This window comes from Heliangelus exortis, chromosome 1 (assembly GCF_036169615.1).
Source record: "Heliangelus exortis chromosome 1, bHelExo1.hap1, whole genome shotgun sequence".
Lineage (NCBI taxonomy): Eukaryota > Metazoa > Chordata > Aves > Apodiformes > Trochilidae > Heliangelus > Heliangelus exortis.
Window position 1 is genome coordinate 63,991,815 of NC_092422.1, and position 16,897 is coordinate 64,008,711.

At 35.6% G+C, this 16,897-nt stretch overlaps 1 protein-coding gene across 5 annotated transcripts in view; it reads left to right on the forward strand.

The window, feature by feature from the left end:
- The window catches only part of REV1 (REV1 DNA directed polymerase), a 52,865-nt gene that overhangs the window by 25,008 nt on the left and 10,960 nt on the right, over positions 1-16,897 (forward strand). For 3 of the 5 annotated variants that reach the window (XM_071745482.1, XM_071745491.1, XM_071745502.1), the window contains 8 exons: positions 130-246; positions 4,869-5,001; positions 5,898-6,026; positions 6,696-6,850; positions 9,193-9,312; positions 11,912-12,132; positions 13,113-13,285; positions 16,327-16,429. In XM_071745482.1, the coding sequence (XP_071601583.1) occupies positions 130-246; positions 4,869-5,001; positions 5,898-6,026; positions 6,696-6,850; positions 9,193-9,312; positions 11,912-12,132; positions 13,113-13,285; positions 16,327-16,429 (1,151 nt within the window). Of the gene's footprint in view, positions 1-129; positions 247-3,067; positions 3,394-4,868; positions 5,002-5,897; positions 6,027-6,695; positions 6,851-9,192; positions 9,313-11,911; positions 12,133-13,112; positions 13,286-16,326; positions 16,430-16,897 lie in introns of those variants that run through there. The other 2 variants (XM_071745522.1, XM_071745512.1) reach the window with 2 other exon arrangements.

A 16,897-nucleotide genomic window follows, 5' to 3' on the forward strand; every position in this document is an offset into this window, starting at 1 on the left:
CTGAATAAGCCTGAAAGAAATTATAAAAATGAAGCAGACATCTCAATGATCTCACTTTAGTTGTGCTGTTATTAAAGTGTAAACTGTTAGAGATGCTGACTTATAAATCCATGGGTTTCTTCTCCACAGGAAAGCCAGTGGCTGTTACAAGTAACAGAGGCGCGGGAAAGGCACCGCTGCGCCCCGGTGCAAACCCTCAGCTTGAGCGGCAATACTACCAGAATAAGCTGTTGAATGGCAAAGCAGGTACAGATAAGTCTGTTTGTATGTTTTTAAATTTTGTTATTGATCACTTCTTTAAACTGTTAGATAAATTATCCACTACGTACACTTTACTATTTTTTTTCCATGGGGGATTTTCAGAAAAGTATCTTTGGACGACATGGTGCTCTGTGGCCTTGGTAATACACTACTGTGACTTCTTAGTTAACTTTGCATGCTCTTTTAAAGAGTAATTTCAGGTTTTACTGACTTTCTTAAGAATTGAGTGTTAAGTAATACAGTGTTAAATAATTATTTAAAATAAGAAATAAATATAGGTTGTCCAGGATCACTTCATTCTGATAAAGTGTATTATAGAGAAGAAGGTACAAAATAAATTTTAAAACACTACTAATTTTTTTTAACTATAAAATTAGAAATTATGGCTTATGGCCAGAGAGAATTTGATTCTTTGAAGTTTTCTTTTGAATTGCATGGGTACAATATTTGTGTACAGTGAGTTAATTTGAGTGGTCCTTAGAGCATTTTAGGTTTCTGGAAACCACAACTTTCAGAGTTCTGTCTCTGGAGTACTTTGTTTCCTCAAAGTAGGGCATCTGTTGTAGTTGGAGAATTGGTTACTTGCCTTCAGTAATTTAGAAATATGTTACTTTCTGCATCCTCAAATATTAGTATATTTGTGTAAACAAAACATATCTTTACTATTATTATATTGCCTGAACTGCATTCAGTATGAGAAAGCATATTGGTAAACATTGGCAACTTGTTTCCCTTTTTTTCAACAGTCTGCTTAGTCAGCTTGAAATTTTGTTTTTAACACAAGAGTGTTTAGAAGTGCAAACACAAGGGGAAACTGCTATTTAATTCCATTTCAGTTTAGATTTGGAAGCTAAGGTTCTCTTTTGCCCCTTATGTATTCATTTTTAACCAATCTTGTGTTAGGAAGTATCATTGTAGTAAAGTTTACACCTCAGCTGATACAAGAGGTGGAGCAAGATGGGTTCTTGAACTTTTTTTCTGATGTGGTAGTACTTAAAAAATAGCAAAATAGTTAAGTTCTCCCAATCTGCAATGACATTTGAAGACAAGGCATTACAGGAAGTGAAGCTATTTTATTTGTATTTTTGCTGTAGTTTAAGAGTACTTCAAAACTGAGGTAGAATATATCTGTATGGATCCCACCGGCCTTTAACTTTTCAGGATGCTTTGGACGTAGTTTCTGCCATGTTGTTTGCAATGCCAAATATAAGTGTATGACAAAAATAGCTGCAATTTTTATGGAGTTGGATTTTCTGTAGTATAGCTTGTGTATGAACTATTTATCAGTAATTCAGTTTTGTTGCTTAAACTTTTATTAGGATCTTACACTGTTTAACAGTGTGACTTCATACAGTTGAGTGGTGTTCGGAGAGTGAGGCAGTTAAATATGGAAGTGTAGCATGTTCTTTGTGGTTCACAGATTCAGTAATCTCTCTTCTGCTATGTTTATTGCTTCAGGGTACAGCAGATTTCAGCCTCATTGTGTAACTCAGTTTCTTACTGCAGCAGCTTTTTCTGAATATCTACACATTCATTTCTTTAACTTCAGCATCCAGTCTCACTGGCTTGCACACAGGCAGGCATCTAGATCTTTCTTTCTTGATACTTAGCCTGTATGTACAACCTATTATTTTGATGAAAGATTTTTTTCCTAACACTCTTTTTATAGTCTCTGTCATTAGCTGCAGATCATAATATTTTTTAATCTATTGATTTTTGTTGCCATGTACAATGGATTTATCAACAAAAAAATGAAACTTTTTCTGTTTTCATTGTCATAAGTATGTGGCTTGTCATCTTTTTGGGGAAACGAAATTACAGTTAGTTACAGTCTCAGATGAAAAGGTGAAATTGCAGGTTAGGCTTTTCTATCATCACAGTATTTTAGAAAGTATGGGACATGCTTCACAGCGTGTGTTTAATTGTGCCATACCAAAGGTGAATATGGTCCAGTAGGCACATGTATCACACAGAAAAGTACTTTTTCTAAAATACCAAAAATAAAGAATGTTAAGTCACGCTATTAAACATACACAATTCTGTTTGGGGACGTGTTATATAAATGCAATTAAAAGGTAGTTGGGACCAACTTTGAACATGAGCATATTTTTACATCCATGCTTCAACATGGAGCCCACTTCATTTTTTAATTTTTTTTTATGCATCTTGCTTCCCAGGCTGTTCTCTGATTTTGCCTTCTCTAGGTCTTGCTTGTTAGAAAAACAGCTCCAGATTAAAAAAACAAAACAAAGTCAACAAAAACACCTAAGCAAACAGAAAAAAAATTAAACAAAAACACCCCCCTATGAATCACTTTTGACCAAATACTGAATTCTGCTGCTTCAGATGCTTCTTTTTAGAAATTACTTCTTTAGCGATACTGGTTCCTGCCTTTAATCTGCATTGTGTCAACAGAATCTTGACTCTTTTATGAAACACTTTCTTTTTCTTGTTTGAGTTCATCCACATGTATAACTTCTAAATTTAAAAGCTTGCTATCATTCTTACCCTACGTCTTCAAATTGGAGCTAGTCTTTCCTGGGTAGTAGAAATTACTTCTCTGCGTACATGCCATCTTTAACATTCATGTTCTAAAGACAGAAGATTAACATATGTTAATCAGGATTCATAGTTTGGGGTCTCTTCCATGGCCAGGATGCCCAAGATGTGAATGTTTTCTAGGCTTCCTTTCCCTCAACCCTAGTATCTCCCTTTTTTCATTCTAAAGAGCAGCAGATTTTAATCATCATATTAGTCACAGATTTATTCTCAGCGATTTCTTTTTCACAGACTTGGGTCCTGGCCTCTGATTTCTCCATCCGTTGCTCCACATTCACCATGTGCCTGTCTAGTTTCCCAGCTTTTGATGAGAGGTTCTCTACCTTGCCTTCCATTGGGGACAATGTGTTCTGCATTGCCCTGAATTTCACATGAAGTGACTCCATCAGCTCATGGGGGGATCTGCTCTGCTGCGATGTGGAAAAAGTCGACGAGTCCAGTGAAGATAGACAAGATGACAGCATCATCTCAGGCCAGGGCACAGGAAGGCATGGACTAAAGAAATTGTTCTTGTCATTCTTATCTTTATTTGGGGCATACATTCGCTCTAATTTTCAGTTGCAGACATCTTAGGTAACTTACTGAGGTCATCATACATTAAAATATTTATGACATAAAAAGGTGCACAAATTTAGCAGAAATCCTGAATAAAAGGAGGTTTTCACGTCAGGCTCTACTCCTGCTGTCTCCACTCATTGCAACACTTTCTCTGGTCTGATAGCTACTCATGTGTGCACATAGCATCAGATTTCTTTCAGTCAGATTGTCAGTGTGTAAGTTGTTAGTACCATAAAATATAATTAGGCATTGTGGCACTCTGAAGAAAACTTACTGTTTATTACATTACAGAGGTATATGGTTTTTAATAGATTGCAGTAATGAAGAAGTATAACATACATACTGGATTTTATTTCAAGTAAATAGAAGCTTTTTGTCTGTATGATACCTTAGTTTGGTACCTTGGTTTGATTTTGATGGGAAATTTGGGAGGGCACTGTAGTTATGGCATCTAGCCATTTTTTCAGGCTGCTTTATATTTAGAGCATAGGCATGTATCTTTCAAGGTTTCATACTGCAAAAACCCAGAGAAAGGAACAGAAAATGCTTTACTTGATTCAAGTATTCATTGTCATGGAATTCTATTCTAGTACCTGGTATGCAGTGGGCCTGGAGGACTCTTTAAAATTTATCTCAGAGCATGCAGTAAAGTTTTATAGAATTAGGGCAGGTCTGTCTCATTTTAAATCTGAGGTTGCAGTATTTGTAACCATATCATTTTGATTCAAGATAAATTTATGGTGATTTTTAAAAGAAGTTGACATACCCTGGTACAAGAATTAATAAGAAGTAACATCGGAAGTTTTGTCAATTAATTTCCCCAAAAGAGTGTTAAAGGAAGTAAAAGTTTCTAGCTGGTGTTTTTTTAAGTTGTGCTACTGAGTATTCTGGTTATTTCACTTGTTACAAATAACTATTGAAAAATAGTTTTAAGTATGAGGCTGTAAGCATGATAAAAGGTGGGTTTGAATTCCAAAGTTATTGTGTGGTTTGGTGGTAGTTCTGCTTTTTGCAAAAAGGAATGTAGCTAAGTGTCTTGTTTGGCCAAGCAGTTGGTGAAATTTCTTAGTGTCTTGCATACATTTACAGGACATGGTTGCAGCAGTTAGCCTCAAGCATTTGATTATTTTTGTTGTTATTAAAGCTAACTGAGATCAGTCTTACTTTACAGTATGGTACATGTAGTCATCAACAAGCTGCTGTCTAGGAATTTGGGGGAAAACAGAACTTTTACTTTAGCTTAATATTTTTCTCAGTAATATGTACAGATGTACCTGCAGACCTGCAGAGAGGGAGTCCTTTTTTTTTTTTTTTTTTTTTTGGACCCATGATATGAATCAATATAGTATTAAAAACCTTTTACTCCTCAGATAACAGTATAGAAATTGTATAAAATTAAATTAATAATTTTTGTTTTATTCACATTCATTCTGTTGAACTCTCTAAGAAAAATAACATAAAACCAAATACAAATATTATTTTCTGAGCAGAAATTCCAAGAGTACCTGCTGATCTGGACTCATCAGTGTGGGAGCATCCAGATTCCACACATGTGAATGGAGCTGACTTCAACCTCACTGTTCTGTCCATGGCTGAAATAGCATCTTGTAGTTATGAAGCCAGGTATGTAAAAGTTATCTATCAGGTTGCTTGATAGCATAAAATGTCTGAAAATAGCATTTGTTAAGTCAGGGGCTTTTTTATTTTATCTAGAGAGGAATTTATTTCTTTGTGTTTTCAGAAGTTGCAGGTATGTAGGTTGTTAGAATTTAACACAAAGTCTTCCCCATGGATGCTGCTACTTTTTAAATGCTTCTTCACAGCACACAGCCTAACCTATGTGTTACTTAAAACAAGGCCTATGAAGGAAAACCTCATGCCATTCACTGTGATATTGTTGAATTTCATAATCTTATCATCACTTCTTTGTATCAAAAATTGAATTTGTATGAATTAATAACACTTCATGAGCATCCCCTATAATATAGCTTTATAAATGTTCAGAGCATGAAACACCTCATTATAAATACAAGCACAGTGTTCAGAACATGATTTCCTTCCCTGATGGAAGTATTACTCCAGAAGCTACTTCTCCATCAGAACCTTTTTCAAGTATGCTGGGATAGGCAGGCGTATAGTTGTATCTTAAAAAATAATAATACTTTTTTATAGAAGCATAATTTGTAAGCTTGCACAGTGGAACATAAGATCTCATTGCATTAGTTGCTATAGCATATGAGTGGTTTTAAATTGAAACAGAAGATAGTAAGTAGTGCTTCTGGAGACTTTGTCTTAAGCAGGTTTCCAAAGGCAGGCTGACCATGCTGCATGCCTGAATATTATGCAGCTAATTCAAATACTCTTACTTGCAGTTATTTTTCTTACCTATTAAATTACTAGCAGTTGGGTGATAATTAATTTTTGTGCAAAAAGACAAATAGTTCATTTGGAAATAGTCCATGTGTCATTGTGGAAAAGTTAGTACTGTGTTTATTTGGTATTTTTTTATTTAATTTTAGAAAAGCTGGCATAAAGAATGGAATGTTTTTTGGCCAAGCAAAAAAGTTGTGTCCAAATCTTCAAGCAGTTTCATATGATTTTGATGCATACAAAGAAGTTGCTCGGACAGTATATGAAATATTAGCAAGGTAATATGTGCTGTTTGTTTACATGATCTCTCATGGTAAGGTTATTAAGGGTACTTTATTTGCCACTCCTAAATGACCTTATTCAGTTCAGTATTTTCATGTCTGTGTTACTCTTCGGCTTCAGGAAAGCCAGCCCTATTTAAGATTTCCTTTTGTAGTATTTTTCTTAATTTGAGCACCATCCTGCTAATGAGTATTCTTTTTATCTTGAAGCTGAGTCCTGTAAACAGTTAACATCTGAGTTCCAAAGAAGTTGTTAATTTTTTTACTGATCACTCTATGAGAAGCAGATCCCTGCTTAGTAATAAGATTCTTCAGGAGGCTTTTTGAGTAACTTAAGAATGGATTACTGGAGTAACATGTATTAGAAATTACTTTGTGGTTTAAAATGTGCTTGAACAAAACTGGAAATGTGTTAATTTTACTGAAAACCAAATATTTAACTCCATCTCCAGCTGTTATTTAAAAAGATGATGCTTGTTGAAATTAGCTCTCCATTAGTGATGTTACTGTAATTTGCTGGTTTAGCATTTTCAATATGTAAGTGATGTGTGATACAAATAAGCAGGGAAACGGCGCCACAAAAGGAAGACTTTATTTGCTACATATTTGTTTTAACAGATGGTGAGCTGTTGCTGGTGTTTCACCTCCTTTACTTTGTGTTGATAGCTATACTCATAACATCGAAGCAGTCAGTTGTGATGAAGCACTTGTAGATATCACTGAAATCCTTACAGAGACCAGATTGACCCCTGATGAACTTGCAAATGCTATCCGCACCGAAATCAAAGCCCAAACTAAATGCACTGCTTCTGTTGGTATGGGTAAGTGCCTTATTTCATTCCTGTTCACAAGCAGTGCTTGCTATTGGTAGGTGTAGCCAAGCTAGGTAAGGTTGCTAAATTTCTTAATTTTTTGTATGATATGGAATATATTGCCATTAACAATAGTGTAAACGAAAAATACAATGCAATTTTCCTAGGTAAAAGATTTTAAGCAATAATCTATAAAGTTCCTATCGCTTCTCTGTTATCTGAATTCATGCTAGAATTCCATCTATATGATGTTCTTGCATTCATTTTTGTGAAATGCTACTGTATTTTTCCAGTAAATAGAAAAATGAGCACAGACTCTGTTCGTTTTTGGAGATAGCAGTAAGAGTTTACAGGGTAGTGTGATCTACTATCATTATTAGAAAGTATTAAAAGCAAAGATTTGTGTGATTTGTAGTAGGTATAGTATATGAAATGATACAGCTGAAATTACTCCCTTGTTTTCTTTTCACATGGCCTCTTCCTTTATATATTTTGTCTCTAATTAATACGAGAGTTGAGTATCTGTAAATAAATGTACTAAATGTATGTGTATGAAATCTACTTGTGAGACAAGCTGAAATTCATTACTGTAAGCAATGTTCTTCCTTTATTTCTTATAGTATCATAGTACAGAGACTAATTCCCCAGATTCTTGTTTGTGTCTTATTTTGACTTAAAACATATTTGTAGTCTCTTTTATATGTTTATTCAGTGCATTTGTTTTTTTTCTACTGAAAGAGCAGAGTTTATTTTTAAGGAATTTTTTAAAATCTGATACTGTAGTACAAATACCTATGTGCATTTTTTTTCTCTAATGATCAGTTTGCGTGAGACCTCGGAAAATAATTTTTATAGCCTTTCTAGAAATTCATTTGATAGGTACACGAAAAGCATTTTGTGTCTTCACTCATAATTCATTATTAAGTAAATAAATCAGAGGAAACAATTGTACTATCACATGAATACAGAGACCTGATTTCAAAAACATGGTCTCCCAGAAATACACATCTTGTGTGATTTATGTGTTGCCCAATAGGAGAATTGTACCAATGTAGTGAAATGTGAATTTGAATATATGCTGTTGTCTGATTAGAGATTAAAAGAGGACATGAATATGCCAGTTGAAAAAATTTAATTTTTACCCGGGAGATTTTAGTGGCTCAACTAAAGTGATGTAAACAGTGCTAGTGAAAGACTAAAACTCTAATTTGTAAACATCCTGTATCTTTGTTTCAGATTTGTTAAGTGAGATACTAGTAGTTTCCTACTTCAGTGTTATGGGAATAACACATTGAAGAATGTAAATGAATGAGATTTCTTAGCATTAGAGGCTGTGTTGATATGTTTCATAGATAAACAAATCAGAGATCTTTAGTACTCTATAGACAAAACACAGTTCCCTGCAGTTAAATAGGAAATTGAATGAGGAATATGTCATTAGTTGTTTCATCAGTTTAACCTCTCAAGAGAATTGATGCATGTAAAATTTTGTTACTGTTCTTATTGACTAAAATTTTAGAATAAACAAAAATAATTTGAACGTAGGTTGGATGAGAAGAGCAATAGTATCAGACAGTGCTCTAAGATGTGAATTCCTCTGATATTTTGTTGCTTTGTCTTAGAACATGGCATTTAAGTGGAAATAATTAATATGTTTGGGTATAATTTCAGAGATCTTATTGTTGAATGAATATGTATAGACACTAGTAGGCTTATAAGCAGGGAAGAAAAAGTGCTGAAATAAGTATTGTTCCCACCACACTTTATAAATGTATATAATAATTTAATAATTACTGGAATTTTTTTTGGTAAATACTCAGGCCCTAATATTAGCTTAATTTCAGCATTTCACATATAATATAGTTGACAAAATTGCAACCTAATTATTATTTACATTGACCATAGTAAATTTTTTTAAGTTCTGCAGTTAAAATATTATACTTCTGAATTTTTTACCCATATGCACTTAACTGTTTGTCTGTACTTCTATGTGTGTGGAATAGAACCAAGCTAAATAAATCCATTGTTCTTAGTGAAGTGTCCCACGATTACTTTTTGGTTGTTTTGGAGTATTTTGATGGTTTGGTTTTGGGGTTTTTTTGTTTGTTTGTGTGGTTTTAACTTTGAAATTGCATTTATCACTACAGTTAGGCTGCTGTAATCACACATACTGCTAGCTGGTAATTTGGAAGTAGATACTGCAAATATATATGAATATATTTATTTCATTAAATTCTTTGTAAAAGGTGAAGAATTTGATTGTACTTTCTGCATTTTTTCTTTGACATATTAACTGTAGCATTCTGTTTGAAAAGCTATCACAGACATACTGTAATCTGTTGTTTTTACAGGTTCCAATATTCTGCTGGCCAGAATGGCAACTCGTAAAGCAAAACCAGATGGACAGTATCACTTAAAATCTGAAGAAGTGGATGATTTTATCAGAGGGCAACTTGTTACCAGTCTTCCAGGTACTTCTTTCTTAAAGGGGAAATTTTGCCTCCTGAAATTAAAACAGTTTCAACTACAAATCTCTGTTCTGAATCAAACATGATTAGATTCTTTTCCATTATTATTACCTGAACTGATTTCTGAAAAATTCTGAAAAGACACTCCGTGACTTTTTTGTATCTTTGAGAAGCATCTTTTCAGTACAACCTTATATTCTTTAATAAAATCATTTAGGTGAGTCATTTCAAGTGAGTGCTGGCTTGCTGTATCATAACAAATGTAATAAAATTAGTAACATTAGGTACTTGTCACTGAAAGAGGCAGAGTTTGCTTGGAATTGAGAACTGGCCCAAGAGAGTATTCTTTCTAGAAAGGGGTGTACGAAGTCAGGATTTGGAAAAATAGCACAGATGCCATAATAAAACAGAATATATGAAGGGAAAAAGAAGACAGGAGAGAGGAGTTTGTTTCATACCTGCTACAGATAAGAGACTCAGAGATTTCAAAGATAATAAGGACAGAAGGAAAATTAAGAAAATTTGGAAGAGGAGAATGTTGCTGAACTAAGTGTTTCTGCTTGCAACGTGAGGTGTATTACCATGGCTGTAAAATAGAGGGGAAGGTGGGAAAGTTGGCTACTGTGGGACTATTGCCACTGTTACACTGTGCATCCAGCTATAGGCATTTCTTTGTTCTAATGGACTTAGAATACACATGAAGGCATTTGTTACACATGTAATTACTTCAGTATGTGTTTATACATAGTCAATGGTATGCTTCAAACTGTGACAAAATGTGTTGATTCTTTTAAAGAAGAACAACAGGTTTGTCAAATCCAACTGGTTTTTGTCTAGTTGAAGAAATTATTGTGACAATGGTTATGATTATAACTTGCAAGAATGACAGTACTAATAATTTTATGACTGGCTGTTTCTGACAACTTGCTGAGATATAGAAATTCTGATGACTTCATGTTTGCACAGGTTCTATGAAAAGTGACAGCTTAACAGAGGAGAGTGATCCAAATGGGTGATCCTTTGAGGGACAGTCAGGCAGAGTTCAACTACTTTACCTTTTAACAGTAGTTCCCAATCATCATATGTATATCCATAGTACCATGTCTTCTGTCCTGCATTCCTTGGTCAGACAGGAGAGAGAAGGATATCTCAGAAAGGGAGAACTAGAGCGATTAAGTGGGATGCTTGTGGACACAGAGAAGGCCAAAGAGAAAGCTTGAGGAGAGCAAAGCATTTCTGGCCCACTGGTTTTAAGGAAGGTTCTCCAACACATGGCAGGATTCACAAAGAGAGGGCAGGGAACTGGAGTTGCTGTGACAAGAAAGTGATAGGCATTAAGAACAAAGAATACATCTCTGTGAAAACAGGCTTTAGTGTGGGTTTTTTGTTTGTTTTTACAGGAAAATACTTAGAAGAGTTGTAAATGGAACTATTTCCTGGCATGTAACTCTGTATCATATGGTTATTTAGTACTTGAGTAGTAAAATGTCACATGGTCATAGTGCAAAAAAGTGCTGACTAAGCACTCATTTATACTTATATGCTAGTAAACATATGTGAACTCAGCCTGCATATGTACACACATATTTAGTGCTAAATCCTCAAAATAATATTTTGTTTGTTTTTTTAAGAAATAAGAGAAAGGAAATAAAAGATAAACAATAGACACTGGAATTGAGATGTGGTAGGAATGGCATTTATAGACAGGTGCAGGTTTACCAGAAATTCCATGGCCAAACATAATTTACAGCACACCACCATTTCTCCATGGCATACCTTATAGGAGATATTTTGCCTCCAAGAATTTATTCATATAGTAGTATTTTGCATAGTATAGTAGTATTTATTGAGTATTTTAAAGTTTTCAGAGTTCACTTGTATGTTCATAGTAAAAACTTTCTACTGTTTGTGTCAATGCCACCTAGAAAAAGAAACAGATTATGAAAGATAAAAGCTGAAGAGATTTCTCACTTTCATTGACTTTGGTAGTGTAAACTCATAGCAGTAATATTTTTGAGAAGTAACAAGCTGTTTCTCCAAAATCCAGAAATATACTTAAGTTTATCATACTTACTTACATGCCATTGCCATAGGTGCCTATAATTTCCAGTGCTTGGTAGTTTGAAGCACAATTTATACAGCTATGCTATCACTTCTGCTTGAAATACTATTTTTCTACCTAGGAAACAGTGGAACTGTAGTCAAAATATTTGTCCGTTTTCTTTTAGATTAAATCACTTGCATATGATGGCAAACCCCATTACATGTTGGACACTTTTTGGACTGAGTGTGTACTCTGTAACAGGCAGTACCCTGTCAAGAAGGTTTACAAGGAGGAGTCATTTGTGTTTTACCATGAAATAAAACACTGCTGCATGACATCTCAAACTATCCATGTAAAATAGATAAAAGAAATACAGGTGAAGACAGCATGAGATTCCATTTGAACCATTGTTTTATCAAGTGGACTTTTTAAATGATGTATATTCATTTATTAATTTGATACGAACTAGTGTAGGTTTAAAAAGGCAAATTTTATTTGTTTGAAATTTGACTGCTCTGAAGTGTGTAGAGTTAACAGAACTAATTGCTTTGTTGTTAGGAGTTGGCAGGACGATGGAATCTAAGCTGGCTTCTTTGGGAATTAAAACCTGTGGAGATCTGCAGTGTGCTTCGATGTCAAAACTGCAAAAAGAATTTGGTCCAAAAACAGGACAAATGCTCTATAGATTTTGTCGTGGTTTGGATGATCGACCTGTTCGTACAGAAAAAGAAAGAAAGTCTGTTTCAGCAGAAATCAACTATGGAATAAGGTTTACACAGGTAAATTCAAACTTACTTTATTTTCCGCAGTGACTTCTTTCAACTGTAGAAGAATCTTCTCATGATGATTTTCAGTTACACTTTGTATCTGTTAGAGCACCATCTTAGCCACCAAATAGAAATGAAGAAAATTAAGGAGTCAGAGACCAAATAATAAAATGAGAGAAAACACTGCAAAAGTATTGTTCTGAAAAGTTTGCACAAAATAACCAGGCTATTCTACATGCATTATACAAGTCTGGTACAGAAAAAAAGAACTGCAGTGGGTTTGTCAGCACTTAGCACATTCTCTTTCATTTAAACGCTGATTATTCCAAGACACTGGTGTCTGAAACTGTCACCACTCCTTCAGTATAACAGTTTTACTAGACTTACTACAAGTATTGTAGTGGAGGGAGTGTTGTTGACAAATTTTATTAAAAAAATAACTCAGACCTTTGTTGAGAACTTAAGCATTTATAGAAATTATTAAAAAATCAAGTTGAGAGAGACCTCATGATGTTGTGCAGTCCCCTGCTTTGGGCAGGGGAAGCTATGAGATCAGAGAGTTGCTCAGGACTTTGTCCTGTCTGGTGTTGGAAATGTCCAAGAGTAAACACTGCACAATTCTGAGCAACATGTTCCATTGCTTGACATTCCTCATGGTGAAAAACATTTTCTTTCTAAGCCTTACATTCTTCATCTTCTAGGTGTGTACTCTAAAGTTAGACCTGCAGTTCTGTGCTGGGATTTCTAAATAACTTTTTTTAGAAGACATACTTCCAAAAGTAGTATTTCCTAATGATTTCAGCATTAAAAATGGAATCTACCTACTTCGTTGACATTCAATGTAAACAAAAGACTCAACTTTAAATAAGACAATTCCCTATAAGTCCGTTTGTTCTTTTCAGTTTGCAGTCTGGTTTGCATTAACCCTTAATAATGATTTACCTTCAGTATTTGAAAACCAGTTATGATCTAAACATGTTTTTTCCCTTCAGCCTAAGGAAGCAGAAGCTTTCCTCCTGAGCCTGTCAGAAGAAATCCAACGTAGACTTGAAGCTGCTGGTATGAAGGGTAAGCGGTTGACCCTTAAAATCATGGTCAGAAAGGCCGGGGCACCAGTGGAGCCTGCAAAATATGGAGGTCATGGAATCTGTGACAATATTGCCAGGTAACTTGTAGAAGACACACTTACACCCTGCACTGTAAGATGCATGCAGCAGCATTTTTATTTCTTCCAGTGACCAGCTGAGTTGAAATGTTCTGCTGCTGTGAAATGTTTCCTCTCCCTGAACTGTGTAGCGTGGTGTACTTTACTTTTTCTTGAGGGGCTTTCTGCAGTTCATTGATAGACTGTTGGTCACGTGCTGATTTTAACAGTGGGAGTCAGTTCTTCAAGAAAATTGCCTTTGAACTTGTCAAGAAGGATGTCTGATCATTACTTCTCTCCTTAAGCCTGCAGTGTACAGGGACTAGGGCAGTATTTGCAGTTACTAGCTGCAGAGGTCACCACTTTGGATTCTGAAGATTTGAGCTGTCAACATCCTGAATTCTTTGAGCTGAAGATTTACTCTTAACAGCCTGTGCTTAGGATTGAGGGTGTGTTGAGATAGAGCTTTATTCCTCCTTTGTTGGAACTAGTGCTGTACTGCTTTCTTACCACATGTCAGTGCTTTGGACCTCATTTCTGTGGTCAGGCATGTTAGTGTACACGTGCCCTGAAATTTCCCTAATTCATAATGTCTTCATTAAGGTAGGATGAGGGCACACCCAAGGATGCCAAGTTATTCATAGACAGCTGACGCAGTTCTGATTAGAGTGTCTCATTTGTCAGTGTCTCTGTTTTTGCTTCAGGCTTTACTAATGAACTTGGCAACCCTGGACAATCCACATTATGCTGTTTGATGATGTAGCTGCTGTATTCCTGTCCTCGTCAGAGCATTTCTGTTCAGTCCAGTGAAAGGCTTTTTAGCAGTACCAAGACAAACTCTGAAGCTGTATCCATGCAAATGGATTAGAATCTCAGAGTGGTATTTCTTTTGAGTGTGTTTTCCCGATGTACAATGGTAATTCCAATAGTTTGGGATTATATACTGGAGCTAAAAGTGACCCATTTCTCAATTTAAGGTTTTTTCTCTTTACTATGCATAGTTACTTTACTAAAGTAACTTTTTTTCTTTACTAAAGCATAGTTACTATGCTTTCTCATCCTACAGGCCAAGATTTCCTAGAATGATAATAATAGTCCTACACAGGATGCAGACTCACAGACATGCTTAAAACCAAATTCAAGTTCGGAGATGTTAATGATATTTTTACTGCATCATTGATACCAAGTCCTGATAGTACAGGATGGACCTTTGTAAATTATTATTCTGAAATGCTGTGTACCTTTAGACCCATCCTGCATTTCTCACTAGTATTTTACATAGTTGCATCTTTATGGTGATACCAATCTCCTTTTTCTTAAAAATGTTAATGTGTAAGGCTTGGGGAAGTCTTCATGTCATTCAGACTTCTCCTTTCCCTATTAGCAGAACAAGACCTTTCTGGAGATGACTTGGCTGCTGATGGTGCTTTCTGACAGATTCAAAAGTAGAGTAAAATTTAAGGAGACAAAATCAAAGTTTTGTAAGTTGTCAGGATGGCTTCCTGTCAAAACACCGAGGTGGAACTTCAAGTTACAAGTGCATCAGTTACCTCTGTGAGAAGACTTTATGTCAATCACACTTTGTCTAGACACCTAAAATTCTGTTTGTCATCTGTCTCAAATGTTTGGCCATTAGAGAATCCACAACTACTCAGCACTACGACTGCCCTGCTTCACGGTTTAACGCTGGGCTGGCAATTAACCAAATGACAGATGCTCTCTATTAATCCCCCTCCCTGATAAAGAAAGGAGAGAGAGAATAAGAGAGAAAGACTTATGGGCTGGAAAATAAACTACACAGCTTTAATGAAACAGTTATGATAAAAAGCAAAAATTATTAAATATATACAAACATACAGAGAAATGATATCACGTTCCTCCCCCCTTTTCCCAGTGATGCTCACATCACCACCGAGGCTGCAGGGCAGCCCTGGGAAAGTCCAGGCTGGACTCCTGGGGTCAGCAGCATCTGGAGGCAGGAACACACAGATTGAGGCTGGCACGGATCAGGAGCACAGGCAGACAAAGGGATGGAATCCTCCCAGGATGCTGAAGCAAATGGACAGGCAAAGAAGGGCAAAGGCAAAAGGCTGAAGGAAGAGGAAGGGGCTTGAGCCTCGTGATCCCTCAAATTCATACTAAGTATGACTCATAGGATGGAATACTCTGATCAGTTTTGGTCATTTATCTTATCCACTTCTCCCTAAAGGAAGGTTGCAGGGGTGACCTCTTCACTCCCTTTCTCTTTCCAGAGCATAAGATGTTCCTCAGATCCGAGCAGTGGCTTTGGTTCTGCAAACCATTCTCTAGCTGTAGCTATAAACATCAAGCATTGTCAGTACTATATGCAGACACTGACTGAGAAACTTGCTGTTAATTTCAGCAAATGCAGCTACTTATGAGAGACTTAGCTGAAAGCAAAATTACAAGACAGAAAATTAGCTCTATCCTGGCCCAGACCAGGACACCTGCCAAGCTCTCAGATGGCAGTTTGTAAAATGCACAACCGGGCAATTTTCTGAGAGTTGTTGCAGAAAATTGCCCAGAGTGTAAGATGGGTATTTTAATGTTTTTTAAATCTAAAGGTACTTACCATTAGTCCGAGTTCTTTGTTATTTGTAATCCACATGCACACCTCTATCTCTGGTTCTGCTTTAGAGTTCCTTCTGAAACTCTTGCTTTAGACATTTGACAATTGACAACTGAAATTATACTGAGCAAATAAATTATGAACCAAGCTTGAGTGAAGGATTGTGCATGAGTGAGTTTCTGTGAATACTATGAAGTCAGACATTTTTGTCTGGCTTCCTTAGATAGCATGTATATAAATATATGCTACATTTCACAATTTAATTTGTAGACTGCACACTGAGAACATTCAATTAGTAAGTAATCTGCTTTTTTTTTTTCCTGTAGAAAATGCTTATTTCTAATTATCTTTAAAAAGAAATCACAGAACAAAAGAAGTGTTCAGTTTCTGTATACTAAGAAATGATGATCTATCTTTGAGGTCCTCTCTAGAATAGTTTCCTTTTTAACCATACTTTTTTAATTCTTTTTAGGACTGTGACTCTAGACCATGCAACAGACAGTGCAAAAGTAATTGGGAAAGAAACTCTGAACATGTTTCACACAATGAAACTGAACATATCAGATATGCGAGGGGTGAGTTAATCAGAAAACTCCAACTGATTCTCTTTATGAGCTGTCATAAATTTTCAGTTCTCCAAGGTAGACAATAACCAAGCTTAAGCAAAAATGTGGATAATACAAATTTTATGTGAATTAGGCTATGAAATCATATTATGTTTTGTATGTTATCTTTGAAAAACATAGTTGCAAAGCCATAGATGTGAAAAAAAGAATATGTTATTGTGGCATGCATTAATCCACAATTTAAAACAGTCCGAGGTAACAATGTTAGACTGCATCTTCCACAGTTCTACTAGCATCCTCTCCCTGTCTTTTTTTAGTTTCTTGTCTGTCTCCTGCTTTTCCTGACTATTGCATAATTCTATTTTACTTGATTTCTTTGGCCTTTGTTTTAGAGGATTCTTCTTTGAAGTTAGTCTTTGGCTGTTTATGTGAAACAGTGTATACTGCTTCTGACAAGGTGGCTCTGTTCAGTTCTCG